Raw genomic sequence first — 17,324 nt, 5'->3', positions numbered from 1 at the left:
AGGCGGCCTGTCTCCCCAATATAGAGGAGGCCACACCGGCTGCAGCGGATGCAGTAGATGATGTGGGTGGAGGTGCAGGTGAATCTGTGGCGGATATGGAAGTTTCCTTTGGGGCCTTGGAGAGAAGTGAGGGGGGAGGTGTGGGCGCAAGTGTTGCACCTCCTGCGGTTGCAAGGGAAGGTGCCGGGAGTGGAGGTTGGGTCGGTGGGGGGTGTGGATCTGACAAGGGAGTCGCGGAGGGAGTGGTCTCTACGGAAAGCTGATAGGGGAGGGGAGGGAAATATATCCTTGGTGCTGGGGTCTGTTTGGAGGTGGCGGGAAGTGACGGCGGATGATGCGCTGTACATGGAGATTGGTGGGGTGGTAGGTGAGGACCAGTGGGGTTCTGTCCTGGTGGCGGTTGGAGGGGCGGGGCTCAAGGGCGGAGGAGCGGGAAGTGGAGGAGATGCGGTGGAGGGCACCGTCGAACACGTCGGGGGGGAAATTGCGGTCCTTGAAGAAGGAGGCCATCTGTGTTGTACGTATTTTGAACTGGTCCTCCTGGGAGCAGATGCGGCGGAGACGAAGGAATTGGGAGAATGGGATGGCGTTTTTACAGGGGGCAGGATGGGAGGAGGTGTAGTCCAGGTAGCTGTGGGAGTCGGTTGGTTTGTAGTAGATGTCCGTGTTGATTCGGTCGCCTGAGATAGAAACAGAAAGGTCTAGGAAGGGGAGGGAGGAGTCCGAGACTGTCCAGGTGAATTTGAGGTCGGGGTGGAAGGTGTTAGTGTAGTGGATGAACTGTTCAACCTCCTCGTGGGAGCACGAGGTCGCGCCGATACAGTCATCAATGTAGCGAAGGAAAAGATGGGGGGTGGGGCCAGTAAATATTTTTTACAGGGAATAGTCAAATTCCAACTGTAATGTTCTTATTGATTTCTGAATAGGAGATGAAAATATAAATAGGCTTTTGAATGGCAAGGAAATGGCCATGTAAGTGGCTCATGAATAATAGGAGATGATAATGTAATTTCTTACAATCTATCTGTAAATCAGGCATCACACCCCAGCCTCGGGACATCCAATTTCCTGCAGGTCAGCAAAGCAAGTTAACTCTTGAATATTATATTGATGCAGCTCTGTTTGTGGGTGTTGGGATGATTGCTTCTGTAGTTAAGTATCTGGTCTGTGTTGATTTCCTGTAGATGCTGGTCTGCAGTTCTCCATTAACTGTTCGTTCCACTGTGACATTTGGAATGGGAGTCTATTATTGTTCTCCTTTTTTGCGAAATTAATGCCAGTAAGGATGTTGTTGATGATGTACAAAGTTAAAAATCACACAACACCAGGTTATAGTCCAACAGGTTTAATTGGAAGCACACTAGCTTTCGGAGCGACGCTCCTTCATCAGGTGATTGTGGAGGGCTCGATCGTAACACAGAATTTATAGCAAAAATTTGCAGTGTGATGTAACTGAAATTATACATTGAAAAATTGATTGTCTGTTAAGCCTTTCATCTGTTAGAATACAGTGATAGTTTCACTTCTTTCATGTGTAAATCACAAAACCCTTTTTTTTTAAGTTGCCGGTTGATGGTGTAGGTTGCCTCTAATTTGTTCTGTTTTGTGATGATAGCAGAGCCAAAGTTTGGGTTGGATCGTGAGGAGGGTTGTACAAGACAGAGATTTGTATCAGTACAATTAGTAACTTTATAAATTCTTTCATGAAATTATACTTAACATTCTAAAGTGTGTTCTGTGACAGGAGCTGAGTCATCTAAAGGCATCTGCTGTAACTCATCGAGCACTAGCTGAAGAAGAGCTGATAAAAATGAAGAACCAAATTCGATTGGAGGAGGTAACAAAAAAATACAAACATAGGGCATTCATTAACTTACAGACTTCTTCAAATTTCATATTTTTTCTTCTATTTTGCTCTGTCTGTTTTTTCTATTCTTATTGCCTATTTTCCCCTTCCCATTTCTCAATTTGGGCTTCTCAAGAGACTAACATAGACTCCCAAAGAGTAAGGGAATGTTAGTTTAGTGAGCCATTGACTGTATTCAGTGCTTCACAAATCACCTTAAACATCATTATGGAATCTACCTCAATTTAATTTTCAGGCAGACTTTCTGTGGGTGGCTAGCCTTAATGCTAACACTCATACATTTACATGAATCAAAAATTGCAATGTTAAAATGGGCAAAATTACCAGAATTAGCATGCTTTAGAATTGAAGGATTTTGTTTTATATATAACTGCTTCTGCAGTCAGAGCATAGTAATGTGGTAAGAGCCCAATCCCAATCAGCTGCTTGTTCTTAATCTTTGGTTGGGGGCCTATTTGCTTCTCTTGTACAATGTGTGATAGCATCTAACAATTCTCAAGAAGTATTTATTTTCCAAAAACATGAACTCCAAGTTACATGTCACCTTTCACAACCTTTATTTAATTATTCATGTGTTTACAATAAATATTTGCTCCCTTGTTCCTGTTCCAATAACGAATGAGAAAAATCATCATTTACTTGGTTGTAACCTTTCACAATCAAGTCATATCTTTGTTATTTCATTTCTCAAATCCTCAACTTATCCAGCCCTTTTGTAGCCAACCATCGTTGTTCACAATCAAATGAATCAGACGTGCACCTTTTATCATTACTTTTACAATTTTCCTACAATAGAGTATGCAATACTGACTTGAAACATTAACTCTGTTTGTGTGTACAGATGCTGCTAGACCTACTGAGTTCCTGCAGCACCAGCTCCTCAGCCCATTGTCCCACCTCATAGAGTCATAGGTCTATACAGCACGGAAACAGAGATTTTGTTTTATACTTTCAACTTCAGCCTGATAAAATTGTGTGCAAGATTTACGTTGCTTCTTGAGGGCATGCTACACTAGATGATTCAGATGAGAAGTTAAGATTAGATTACTTACAGTGTGGAAGCAGGCCCTTTGGCCCAACAAGTCCACACTGCCCCGCCGAAGTGCAACCCACCCATACCCCTACACATCTACCCCTTACCTAACACTACGGGCAATTTAGCATGGCCAATTCACCTGACCTGCACATATTTGGACTGTCGGAGGAAACCCACACAGACACTGGGAGAATGTGCAAACTCCACACAGTCAGTCGCCTGAGGCGGGAATTGAACCCGGGTCTCTGGCGCTGTGAGGCAGCAGTGCTAACCACTGTGCCACCGTGCTGCCCCAACCTTTCACAATCTATCTAAAGGGCATATCTATCACCTGCTTAGATATTGTGAGACAGCCCATGCCACTATTCCTAAGAAGAGAGAGCAAGTGACCTTTGTGATGTCAATATAGAAATTATTATAACACACCAAAGCCACATCCTGGGCATAAGCAAAGGAGATTTGAGTAACTTCCATCTGCAAAATCAGCATGAAAACAACAGCAAATAGGATTAAGAAAGCTCTGGGTTCTTATTTTCAAAATTAATTACCTCAAATTTTGCAACATCTATTGCATCAACTAACTTTCTATCCTTTTTTCCTCACCTTGTTCTCTATTGTTCTACAGTTTTTCACCATTCTTGTTATTTCTCATATCCATCTTCCCATTTGATGTCATCATGAAAGTCCAATGTTTTCCTTTTAATTGGCTATTCCAGATCACTTTTAAAAAATGGATTGCATGAACGTTTTGATACATTACATCATGCACCTATAAACTGAAGATTTTCATTGATTAGATTTTGGATGAGTGGAATGTAAAAGTCAACTGCAATATAAACTTCATTTCATGTGTTTCGGATTTTAAACTACTGATACTGTATAAGTATTAAAGTTGCCCAGATTCAGATCTCTGAGCATGTGTGCAAGTTTAGACAGGATGTGAACAATACTTTCTTCCTTCAATAGCACATTACTGTCTTGAACAAAACAGTGACTAGCACTTTGGTGCCCAGTGTACAAAGATTGACTGTTTTTCATTAGAACTAAACTGAAATTAGTTCAAGAGCAGTGCATTACCATGTCAACCTGACAAACTCTGGACTGATCACACTTTCCTTGAGCAGGTTACTCAAGTGTTTAACACTACAATTCAGTATTATTTCTCCAATTATTCCTGCTTTTCTTCTCTACTTTAGCAAGATCGATTGGTCCACTTGGAGGAGAAACTTCATCTTGTTAGCCAGTCACGTGATGAATACCAAAATCGATGTACGATGCAAAAACAAACCATCAATGAGTTACAAGCAAAGAACAACAAGTTTACTTTTGAAATTGAAGGTTTAAAGCGCCGCATAGAAGAACTCACTCAGGTGAATTAGAATTGTGCAATTATTTACTTGTTTGTCTAAAATCTTAGCATCTGATGGTAATTTTTGGATTTTACTTTTTGTGACTAATACCAGAGCAATTTATGTGATGTAGACAAATGGAAGATTTTTTAAAAAATTAATAAAATAGTGATTTACAGCACGGGAACAGACCCTTCGTTCCAACTCGTCCATGCTGACCAGATATTCTAAATTAATCCCGTCCCATTTGCCAGCACTTGGCCTATATCCCTTTAAACCCTTACTTTCGTGTACCCATCCAGGTGTCTTTTAAATATTGTAATTGTACCAGCCTCCACCTCTTCCTCTGGCAACTTATTCCATACAGGCACCACCCTTTGCATGAAAAAATTGCCTCTCAGATGCCTTTTAAATTTTTCCCCTCTCACTGTAAACTTATACCCTCTAGTTCTGGACTCTCCGAACTCAGGGAAAAGACCTTGTCTGTTTACCCTAGCCATGCCTCTCATGATTTTATAATCCTCTGTAAGGTCATGCCTCAGCATCCAACGCTCCAGGGAAAACAGCCCCAGTCTATTCAGTCTCGCCCTATAGCTCAAACTGTCCAACCCTGGCAACATCTTTGCAAATCTTTTCTGAACCCTTTTAAGTTTTGCAACATCCTTCCTATAGGAGAGAGACCAGAATTGCACAAAGTATTCCAAAAGAGGCCTAACCAGTGTCCTGTACAGCCTCAACATGACTCCCAACTCCTGTACTCAATACTCCGACCAATAAAGAAAAACATACTAAATGCCTTCTTCACTGTCCTATCTACCTGAAAGTCCACTTTCAAGGAACTATGAACCTGCACTCCAAGGTCTCTTTGTTCAGCAGCACTCCCCACGACCTCACCATTAATTGTGTAAGTCCTGCCCTGATTTGCATTTCCAAAATGCAGCACCTCACATTTATCTAAATTAAACTCCATCTGCCACTCCTCAGCCCATTGTCCCATCTCCTAGTCATAGAGATGTACAGCACGGAACCCCCTTTGGTCCAACCCATCCATGAGGGGCAGATATCCCAACTCTATCTAGTCCCACCTACCAGCACCTGGCCAATATCCCTCCAAACCCTTCCTATTCATATACCCATCCAAATGCCTCTTAAATGTTGCAATTGTACCAGCCTCCATTACTTCCTCTTGTAGCTCATTCCATTCACGTACCACCCTCTGCGTGAAACGTTGCCCCTTAGGTCTCTTTTATATCTTCCCCTCTCACCCTAAACCAATGCCCTCTAGTTCTGGACTCACCCACCACAGGAAGAGACTTTGTCTATTTACCCTATCCATGCCCCTCATGATTTTATAAACCTCTGTAAGGTCACCCCTCAGCCTATGAAGCTCCAGGGGAAACCGCCCCAGCCTATTCAACTTCTCCCTACACCTCAAATCATCCAACCCTGGCAACATCCTTGTAAATCTTTTCTGAACCCTTTCAAGTTTCACAACATTCTTCCTATAGGAGGGAGACCAGAATTGCACGCAATATTCCAAAACAGGCCTAACCAATGTCCTGTACAGCTGCAACATGACCTCCCAACTCCTATACTCCATACTCTGACCAATAAAGGAAAGCATACTTCTTCACTGTCCTAGGAGACTCCACTTTCAACGAACTACGAACCTGCACTCCAAGGTCTCTTTGTTCAGCAACACTCCCTCGGACCTTACCATTAAGTGTGTAAGTCCTGCTAAGATTTGCTTTCCCAAAATGCAGCACTTCGCATTTGTCTGAATTAAACTCCATCTGCCACTCCTCAGCCCATTGGCCCACCTGATCAAGATCCTGTTGTAATCTGAGGTAACCTTCTTCGCTGTCCACTACACCTCCAATTTTGGTGTCATCTGCAAACTTACTAACTATACCTTTTATGCTCACATCCAAATCATTTATATAAATGATAAAAAATAGAGGACCCAGCACCGATCCTTGTGGTACTCCACTGGTCACAGGTCTCCAGTCTGATAAACAACCCTTCACCACCCTCTGTCTTCTACCTTTGTCCCAGTTCTATATCCAAATTGCTAGTTCTCCTTGTATTCCATGAGATCTAACCTTGCTAACCAGTCTCCCATAGGGAACCCTTGCCGAATGCCTTACTGAAGTCCATATAGATCACATCTACCGCTCTGCCCTCATCAATCCTCTTTGTTACTTCTTCAAAAAACTCAATCAAGTTTGTGAGACATGATTTCCCACGCACAAAGCCATGTTGACTATACCCAAATCAGTCCTTGCCTTTCCAAATACATGTACATCCTGTCCCTCAGGATTCCCTCCAACAACTTGCTCACCACCAAGGTCAGGCTCACTGGTCTATAGTTCCCTGGCTTGTCCTTACCACCCTTCTTAAACAGTGGCACCACGTTAGCCAAAGCCCAGTCTTCCGCCACCTCACCTGTGACTATTGATGATACAAATATCTCAGCAAAGGGCCCAGCAATCACTTCCCTAGCTTCCCATAGAGTTCTAGGGTACACTTGATCAGGTCCTGGGGATTTATGCACTTTTATGTGTTTCAAGACATCCAGCACTTCCTCCTCTGTAACATAGACATTTTTCAAGATGTTACCTTCTGTTTTCCTCCATTCTATATCTACCATGTCCTTTTCCATAGTAAACACTGATGCAAAATACTCGTTTAGTATCTTCCCCCATCTCCTTTGGCACTACACAAAGGCTGCCTTGCTGATCTTTGAGGGGCCCTAGTTACCCTTTTGTCCTTAATGTATTTGGAAAACCCTTTGGATTCTCCTTAACTCTATTTGCCAAAGCTCTCAAGTCTCCTTTTTGCCCTCCTGATTTCCCTCTTAAGTATACTCCTACTGCCTTTATAGGCTTCTAAGGATTCATTCGATCTATCTTGTGTATACCTGACATATGCTTCCTTTTTCTTAACCAAACCATCAATTTCTTTTGTCAGCCCGCATTCCCAACAGCTCCCAGCCTTTCTTTTCACCCTAACAGGAACATACTTTCTCTGGACTCTCAATATCTCATTTCTGAAGGTTTTTGATTTTCCAGCTGTCCCTTTACCTACAAACATTTGCCCCCAGTCAGCTTTTGAAAGTTCTTGCCTAATACCGTCAAAATTAGCCTTCCTTCAATTTAGAACTTCAACTTTTAGACCTGGTCTATCTTTTTCCATCACTTTTAAAACTAATGGTATTATGGTCGCTGGCCCCAAAGTGCTTCCAGACTAACTCCTCAGTCACCTGCCCTGTCTTGTTTCCCAAGAGTACGTCCAAGTTTTTCACCTTCTGTAGTAGGTACATCTATATATTGAATCAGAAAATTTTCTTGTACACACTTAACAAAGTCCTCTCCATTTAAACCCTTAACACTATGGCAGTCCCAGTCTATGTTTGCAAAGTTAAATTCCCCGACCATAAGCACCCTATTATTCTTGCAGATAGTTGAGATCTCCTTACAAATTTGTTTCTCAATTTCCCTCTGACTATTAGGGGGATCTATAATACAATTCCAATAAGGTGAATCATCCCTTTCTTATTTCTTAGTTCCACCCAAATAACTTCCCTGGATGTATTTCCAGGAATATCTTCCCTCGGTACAGCTGTAATGTTATCCCTTATCAAAAACACCACTCCCCCTCCTCTCTTGCCTCCCTTTCTATTATTCCTGTAGCATTTGTACCCTGGAACATTAAGCTGCAAATCCTGTCCATCCCTGAGCCACGTTTCTAAAATTGCTATGATATCGCAGACCCATATTCCTAACCATGCCCTAAAGTTTATCTGCCTTCTCTGTCAGGCTTCTTGCATTGAAATAAATGCAGTTGAATTTATCAGTCCTACCTTGTTCTCTGCTCTCATCAGTTCTCTTTGTTACTTCTTCAAAAAACTGAATCAAGTTAATGAGATACGATTTCCCACGCACAAAGCCATGTTGACTTTCCCTAATCACCTTTCCAAATACATGTAAATCCTGTCCTTCAGGATTCCCTCCAACAACTAGCCCACCATCAGTGTCAAACTCACTGGTCTATAGTTCCCTGGCTTTTTCTTACCGCCTTTCTTAAATAGTGGCACCACATTAGCCAGCCTTCAGTCTTCTGGCACCTCACCTGTGACTATTGATAATCCAAATATCTCAGCAAGGGGTCCAGCAATAACTTCCCTAGCTTCTCACACTGATCAGGTCATGGGGATTTATCCACCTTTTTGTTTTAAGGCATCCAGCACCACTACCTCTGTAACATGGACATTTTTCAAGATGTCACCATCTATTTCCTCACATCTTCCATGTCCGTCTCCACAGTAAACACTTGTGTTTAGTATCTTCCTCCATTTCCTGTGGTTCCACACATAGGCTGTCTTGCTGATTTTTGGGTCCTATTATCGCCCTAGTTACTCTTTTGTCCTTCATTTATTTATAAAAACCATTTGGGTTCTCCTTGGCCCTATTTGCCAAAACTATCTCATGTCCCCTCTTTGCCCTCCTGATTTCCCTCTTAAGTTGTCTCCTACTGCCTTTGTACACCTGCCAGCCTTGCCTTTCACACTAAATGGAATATACTGTCTCTGGATACTCATTATTTCATTTTCGAAGGCTTCCCATTTTCCAGGTGTCCCTTAACCTGCGAACTTCCACACCCAATCAACTTCTGAAAGTTCTTGCCTCGTATTGTCAAAGCTGGTCTTCCTCCAATTTAGAAAGTTAACTTTTAGATCCTGTCAATTCTTTTCCATCACTATTTTAAAACTAACAGAATTATGGTCGCTGGCCCCAAAGTGCTCCCCCACTGACATCTCCAGTCATTTGCCCTGCCTTATTTCCCAAGTGTCAGTCAAGTTTTACATCTTCTCGAGTTGATACGTACACATACTGAATCAGAAAATTTTCTTGTACAAACTTCACAAAATTCCTCTCCATCGAAACCCTTAATACTATGGCAGTCCCATATGTTTGTAAAGTTAAAATCCCTGACCTTTACCACCCTATTACTCTCACAGATAACTGAGATCTCCTTAAAAGTTTGTTCCTCAACTTCCTACTGACTATTTGGGGGGGGAGAGGTGGTCAATAGCACAATCCAGATAAGGTAATCATCCCTTTGTTATTTCTTAGTTCCACCTAAATAACTTCCCTGGACATATTTCCAGGCATGTCCTCCTAAGTACAGCAGTAATGTTATTCTTTATCAAAAGCACCACTCCCCCTTCCTCTTTTGCATCCCCTTCTATCTTTCCTAAAGCATTTGTATCCTGGAACATTAAGCTGCAAGTCCTGTCCATCCCTGAGCCACCTCTCTGTAATTGCTACGATATCCACCTTCCATGTTCCTAACCATGCTGTGAGTTCATCTGCCTTCCCTGTTAGGCATCTTGCATTGAAATAAATGCATGCAAACCTACAGAAGATTTGTAGCTCCGGTTGTGGATCAGATTGTCAGTTTGCTTGCTGAGCTGGTAGATTTGTTCTCAGACATTTCATCACCATGCTAGGTAACATCATCAGTGAGCCTCCAATGAAGCACTGGTGTTCTGTCCCACTTGCTATTTATGTGCTTTGGTCTGTTGTGGTAGGTGATATCATTTCTGGTTCTTTTTCCAAGAGTAAATGGGGTAATTGGGTCTAAATTTATATGTTTGTCAATGATTAACAAGGTCAGTGATTACAAGTTTTCCAAGGTCACCTGTGAATTTCGCTGTTAGTTAATTTTTCTTAGACGTATTCTCATGTCCAGAAATACTTGAAGTCAAACAGCAAAGGCAATAGCTGTACAGATTCACTGCTGTGCCAGACAGCAGTGTAGATTTCTTATCTTTCTCTCACTGACCATGTAGTCGCTGCCTTTTGTTCTCTCTCTCCTTTTTTAAAGTATCGTTGGTTTGAATATTTTTCCCCAAAGTTCCAAAACAATGTAATAGTTTATAAAACAGTAATTATTTCTCCTGGAATTCAAGGAAATCACCTCCAACACCTAAAATATCTCAAAACAAAAGCAGCTCTCACAGCCACAATGTTTTCCCATTCTCCATCTTGAATTAGTTTAAGTTTCAATTTTTTTTCCAAGTGTTAGATTTTTAACTATATGAGCCATTTGTAGGATGCTTTAGTCCTACTAAATACTTAGGTGGTAACTCTGCAACTACCTGTTGATTTATGAGGAAAGCTTAGAAAAGCAGTATAGGAAGAAACAATTAAGTTTACCTTTTCAATACAAGTTAGTATAATTTACTAGATTTCCTCTTAAGGTGGTACATCAAAACAAGCCCAGGAAGCAGTAAAATGAAAATTACTGAAAAGTAGACATGTAACAGTATTGGCCAAAAATGTACTTTAGCTTGAAATTATGTACCAAATTAGGTATCTGAAAAATATTGCGGATAGTCAAAATATCAAGACATACCATTTGAGAGAACTATTAGCATTGAGGGATGAGCTTCCTTTGGTCAAAAATCCTATTTTTGTCTCTAGTTTCTTTTCATATTCACCGTAGTGTATGCAGGGATTGAATACTAATTGAAATTCTGCAGTATCTGTTTTCTACCACTACTAGAAGGTAAGTAATACTAGAACTGTCTGTGGAGACGACAAATAATAAAAATGTGGGCTGTTTCATTGCAACACCATGTGTAGATTACAAGGTATGAGTGGATTGAGTGAGAAACAAAATTTGAGAATAAATGATTGATTCACATGAAGAATAATAAATGATTAGTATATTGGAGAACAATTCTCGGCCCATTATTGTTTTCATGTAAAGTATTTGCATTTACATAGCAAGTTATTATAGAACAAATCACTACAAAGGGATTTATAAACTAGAGCCTACTTTTGTTTTTGAAGTTTCAGATATCCTGTTTAATGAACAGCCGGTGCAACCAATTTATGCATAGCAAACAGCAAATAAATGCAGGAATGCTTAGTCAGACAATTTGGTATTTGTGGCTTTAGTTTAGGTTAACTACAGTCGAGAACGTAGGGAAAGCTCCATATTCTTCAAAGAGTAGGAAGATGCAGCTTAAGTTTAGTGTCTGATCTGAAAGCCCCTCCAGCAATGCAGCATTCTTTCAGTACAGTATTTGGTGTCATCCTCGAACATTTGCGAATTGGTGTTGGCAATTAATGCTACAACCTTCTTGACTCCAAGGTAGGCATACAAGAAATTGAACCAAATTAGCCATGAAGCTAGATACAAAATTATAAAAAGGAAATAATCTGCAATCAAAAAGTGGGAAAAATCATTTAAACTATCTCTGTAATGCGTCAGTTAAAAACTGAGAAAGCACAGTTCACGGACCTTCACGGACAGAGAAGGATAACTCCAATAAGGAATGGGTTTTGACACCTGTGTTGTGATAAGAAAGCACTGAAATTGGAAAGTCTTGTATTTGTTACAGCACAGAGACAGACAGTTGAACCAAAGCTGCAAAACACTGTAAAACTAAACCATAAAGTACCCTCATATAGTCACTTCTATGATTCCTAGCCAGAGTTTTGAGTACTAAATCCCAGACTTGGGGAATAATTCGTTTTCAGACACTAGTTTTGTATCCTAAGCAAAAGACTTAACAATTTCTTAAATACATATTAACGTTTAACATTAGCAGAGAAAAAAATTAATCAGCACAGTAAGCGGATTAATGTCTGTGCTTTAAACCCAAAAAATTTGTTTTCAGCCCCATTCACACACAAGGCAGACAGGCAACAAACACACTTAAGGGATTTATACAAGAAAATAACAAGACTGGCCAGATCACTTAAAATGGCTTTCACAATGTGTTGTTTCACAGGCATAACTGTGGACTCCTTACTGTTTTCCAGAAATATTGATCAGGGTGTCTCCTCCTCAGTTCACCCAGGCAAAGGCAGCAAATCTTCCAAATCAGCTTTCTACCCTTTGGGTTTATAGAAGCTGATGTATTAGGTTGGGCAGGGAGCTTTCGTATCTTCATGCTGTCTCAGCAACATTCCAGGACTATCTCTCCGGTAATGTAGTTCAAAGAAAACAACATTAACTCTGGTTCCGCCCTGATAGACTAACCGACTATCTCCGAGGCCTCAGTCACCATTCAACAACAGCCATCTGCTTGAACATAGGGTCCCCTTCAGACTTGCTGGAGCAAACTCCCAGGTACTATTCCTTGTTAATAGCCAACTTCTGCTATCTGTTGAAACACCGAGCTCTTTCCAAGGATTGTTGTTTCTGTTAGAATCTTATAATCAAGGCTCAGACTGCAACTAGCCTCCAGGCCTAGACTCACAGACAAATTGTTCTGTTTTGAAATTCAAGCTGTCCCAAAATCCATCAGTCATTTCCAGCTCATAATTCAAAATAGATGAAAGAATAAAATAAAAATAATGGAAAGTCATTGAGGGTTCTAACATATTGAACAGTTAGCATAATTTAGAGGTGATCTTATTTAGGTATTTAAGATTCTCAAGGGATTTGACAAGCTGAATTCCAGTACACCTTTAAATAAAAGTTGAAAATGTGTTGCTGGAAAAGCGCAGCAGGTCAGGCAGCATCCAAGGAGCAGGAGAATCGACGTTTCGGGCATGAGCCCTTCTTCAGGAATGAGGAAAATGTGCCAAGCAGGCTAAGATAAAAGGTAGGGAGGAGGGACTTGAGGGAGGGGCGTTGGAAATGCGATAGGTGGAAGGAGGTTAAGTTGAGGGTGATAGGCCGGGAGTGGGGGTAGGGGTAGGGGTGGGGGCGGAGAGGTCAGGAAGAAGATTGCAGGTTAGGAAGGTGGTGCTGAGTTTGAGGGTTGAGACTGAGACAAGGTGGGGGGAGGGGAAATGAGGAAACTGGAAAAATCTGAGTTCATCCCTTGTGGTTGGAGGGTTCCTAGGCGGAAAATGAGGCGCTCTTCTTCCAGCCGTCATGTTGCTATGGTCTGGCGATGAAGGAGTCCAAGGACCTGCATGTCCTTGGTGGAGTGGGAGGGGGAGTTGAAATGTTGAGCCACGGGTGGTTGGGTTGGTTGGTCTGGGTGTCCCAGAGGTGTTCTCTGAAACGCTCCGCAAGTAGCCGGCCTGTCTCCCCAATATAGATGAGGCCGCAGCGGATGCAGGAAATGATGTGTGTGGAGATGCAGGTGAATTTGTGGCAGATATGGAAGGATCCCTTGGGGCCTTGGAGGGAAGGGGGAGGTGTGGGCGCAAGTTTTGCATTTCTTGGGGTTGCAGGGGAAGGTACCGGGAGTGGAGGTTGGGTTGGTGTGGGGTGTGGACCTGACGAGGGAGTCATGGAGGGAGTGGTCTTTTCGGAACACTGATAGGGGAGGGGAGGGAAATATATCCCTGGTGGTGGGGTCCGTTTGGAGGTGGCGGAAATGATGACAGATGATACGATGTATATGGAGGTTGGTGGGGTGGTAGGTGAGACTAGTGGGGTTCTGTCCTGGTGGCGATTGGAGGGGCAGGGCTCAGGGGTGAAGGAGCGGGAAGTGGAGGAGATACGGTGGAGAGCATCGTCGATTATGTGGGGGGGGGAAATTGCGGTCTTTGAAGAAGGAGGCCATCTGGATTGTTCGGTATTGGAACTGGTCCTCCTGGGAGCAGATGCGGCGGAGACAAAGAAATTGGGAATATGGGATGGCGTTTTTACAGGGTGCAGGGTGGGAGGATGTGTAGTCTAGGTAGCTGTGGGAGTTGGTCAGTTTATAGTAAATGTCCGTGTTGATTTGGTCGCCCGAGATAGAAATGGAGAGGTGTAGGAAAGCGAGGAAGGAGTCTGAGACGGTCCAGGTAGATTTGAGGTCGGGGTGGAAGGTGTTGGTAAAGTGGATGAACTGTTCAACCTCCTCATGGGAGTACGAGGCAGTGCCAATACAGTCATCGATGTAGCAGAGGAAAAGGTGGGGGGTGGTGCCAGTGTAGCTGCGGAAGATGGACTGTTCCACATATCCTACAAAGAGGCAAGCATAGCTGGGGCCCATGCGGGTGCCCATGGCCACTCCTTTGGTTTTGAGAAAGTGAGATGATTGGAAAGAGAAGTTGTTCAGAGTGAGGACCAGTTCAGTCAGTCGAAGGAGGGTGTAGTGGAAGGGTACTGGTTGGTACGGCGGGAAAGGAAGAAGAGGAGGGCTTTGAGTCCTTCGTGATGGGGGATGGAGGTGTTCAGGGACTGGATGTCCATGGTGAAGATAAGGCATTGGGGACCGGGGAAGCGAAAAAGAGGGGATGTGGAGGGCGTGGGTGGTGTCCCGAACGTAGGTGGGGGGTTCTTGGACTAAGGGGGACAGGGCCGTGTCGAGGTATGTAGAGATGAGTTCGGTGGGGCAGGAGCAGGCTGAGACAATGGGTCGGCCGGGGCAGTCAGGTTTGTGGATTTTGGGATCGACGTGATCGACGATGCTCTCCACCGCATCTCCTCCACTTCCCGCTCCTCCGCCCTTGAGCCCCGCCCCGCCCCTCCAATCGCCACCAGGACAGAACCCCACTGGTCCTCACCTACCACCCCACCAACCTCCATCTACATCGTATCATCCGTCGTCATTTCCGCCACCTCCAAACGGACCCCACCACCAGGGATATATTTCCCTCCCCTCCCCTATCAGCGTTCCGAAAAGACCACTCCCTCCGTGACTCCCTCGTCAGGTCCACACCCCCCACCAGCCCAACCTCCACTCCCGGCACCTTCCCCTGCAACCGCAAGAAATGCAAAACTTGCGCCCACACCTCCTCCCTTATTTCCCTCCAAGGCCCAAGGGATCCTTCCATATCCACCACAAATTCACCTGCACCTCCACACACACATCATTTACTGCATCCGCTGCACCCGATGTAGCCTCCTCTATATTGGGGAGACAGGCCGCCTACTTGTGGAACGTTTCAGAGAACACCTCTGGGACACCCGGACCAACCAACCCAACCACCACGTGGCTCAACATTTCAACTCCCCCTCCCACTCCATCAAGGACATGCAGGTCCTTGGACTCCTCCATTGCCAGACCATAGCAACACGACGGCTAGAGGAAGAGCGCCTCATCTTCCGCCTAGGAACCCTCCAATTACAAGGGATGAACTCAGATTTCTCCAGTTTCCTCATTTCCCCTCCCCCACCTTGTCTCAGTCCCAACCCTCGAACTCAGCACCACCTTCCTAACCTGCAATCTTCTTCCTGACCTCTCCGCCCCCACCCTCAGTTCGGCCTATCACCCTCACCTTAACCTCCTTCCACCTATCGCATTTCCAATGCTCTTGCCCCAAGTCCCGGGTGGCACGGTGGCACAGTGGTTAGCACTGCTGCCTCACAGCGCCAGAGACCCGGGTTCAATTCCCGCGTCAGGCGACTGACTGTGTGGAGTTTGCACGTTCTCCCCGTGTCTGCGTGGGTTTCCTCCGGTTTCCTCCCACAGTCCAAAAATGTGCAGGTCAGGTGAATTGGCCATGCTAAATTGCCCGTAGTGTTAGGTAAGGGGTAAATGTCGGGGTATGGGTGGGTTACGCTTTGGCGGGTCGGTGTGGACTTGTTGGGCCGAAGGGTCTGTTTCCACACTGTAATGTAATCTAATCTAATCCCTCCTCCCTACCTTTTATTTGAGCCTGCTTGGCACACTTTCCTCATTCCTGAAGAAGGGCTCATGCCCAAAATGTCGATTCTCCTGCTCCTTGGATGCTGCCTGACCTGCTGCGCTTTTCCAACAACACATTTTCAGCTCTGATCCAGCATCTGCAGTCCTCACTTTCTCCTAGAACACCTTTAAATAAAACCCAAAACCCAAACTATGGGAGATGTAGACAATTTCAAGCTTTGGGAAAAGGGACATATTTTAAAATTTGGCTCATGTAAGGGGACTAGCCTATTTAAACAAGTAGTGAATCACACGTCTTTCTAAATTTTAAGTGTGCAGTGCAAAATTCTTTAACAGAAGAAACTATTCAGTAATGGACCGAACGGTCTGTTTCCATGCTATATGTCTATGACTTTGTAAGATAAGATATGATAGGAAGTCTGTGACTTTAGGAATTGGCCTAATGGATGGAAATGGTTGCAAGCGGAGGCAGCAGCATAGTGTCAATGTCATTGGCCTAGTAATCCAGACTCCTTGCTAATGTTCTGTGACAGTAGGTTTTAACCCCATCAATGCCAGATTGTGAAATTATAATTCAATAAAATCTGGAATAAAAAGCTTGTCTATCAGTGGCCGCATAACCACTGTCAATTGTTGCAACCCTGTTGATTCACCAATATTGTTTTAGGGAAGGAAATCTGCCATGCTTACCTGGTCCACTTGTGATTTCAGATGCATAGCAATGTGGTTGACTCGTAAGTGCCCTGTAGGCAATAAATGCTGACCAATCCAGCAGTGTCCACATCTCATGAGAGAATATATTTTTTGTAAAGGTCTGCCTTAACTACATATCTTTATGGAGTTTTAGCGGGGAAGCAGTTATGCATGCCTAGTGATCTGACCTGGAATTTGTTATCTGCACAGTCTATTATCCACTACTTAACCATTTTTATGCTAAATCAATATGGCCTTAATAGAATTTTCTGGCCTTAATGATGTCTGGAGAATATGCTGTGCAAACTTTATGTTCACTTTAGTGAAATTACTGAGAATAAACTTGTTTGAAATACGGTCCAAGTGTTATAAAATTCTAACACTGAAAATTCCATGTTCAGGAACTATCTGGTAAGGACCAAGAGAAAGTTGCAGAGGTGAATAATGTACGAGTAGAACTCCAGGAGCAAATTGGTCATCTTCAAGCAGAACGAATAGCACAAGAAGGACTCAAAGAGAAGATTTCAGCTTTAGAAAGACAACTGAAAGGTATGCAAGCAGGAAGTACTTGCTTAACTATGAAATCTGTCAAAAATATTCTCTTGTCAGCTATTAATGTTAAACTCTTAAATGTGATAAGAGTATATTGGTTACTTGATTGAAAAGCAATGTGTAGAGCATTTTTTTTTCAAATATTTTAATGTATTGGGTTAATTTTAACATGAGTAAATCCTTGCTATCTGATAACAAAAAAAATACTGCAGTTAGCAGAAATGGTGCAGCTGGCTGATAGTCAGTTCATCTATGACATTATACTTTTGT

At 43.2% G+C, this 17,324-nt stretch overlaps 1 protein-coding gene across 5 annotated transcripts in view; it reads left to right on the top strand.

The window, feature by feature from the left end:
* lrrc45 (leucine rich repeat containing 45) overlaps positions 1-17,324 on the top strand; it is a 98,638-nt gene that overhangs the window by 61,828 nt on the left and 19,486 nt on the right. For 4 of the 5 annotated variants that reach the window (XM_088000603.1, XM_088000601.1, XM_088000606.1 and 1 more), the window contains 4 exons: positions 1,745-1,837; positions 4,100-4,273; positions 12,305-12,400; positions 16,904-17,051. In XM_088000603.1, coding sequence (XP_087856729.1) covers positions 1,745-1,837; positions 4,100-4,273; positions 12,305-12,400; positions 16,904-17,051 — 511 coding nt within the window. The remainder of the gene's footprint in view (positions 1-1,744; positions 1,838-4,099; positions 4,274-12,304; positions 12,401-16,903; positions 17,052-17,324) is intronic. The other variant, XM_088000605.1, reaches the window with a different exon arrangement.

Source organism: Chiloscyllium plagiosum, unplaced genomic scaffold (genome assembly GCF_037043375.1).
Source record: "Chiloscyllium plagiosum isolate Xiang-an unplaced genomic scaffold, Cpla_swu_hap1 HiC_scaffold_25, whole genome shotgun sequence".
Classification (NCBI taxonomy): domain Eukaryota; kingdom Metazoa; phylum Chordata; class Chondrichthyes; order Orectolobiformes; family Hemiscylliidae; genus Chiloscyllium; species Chiloscyllium plagiosum.
The sequence above is the reverse complement of the archived record's forward strand: the minus strand, read 5'-3'. Positions and strand labels throughout refer to the sequence as shown.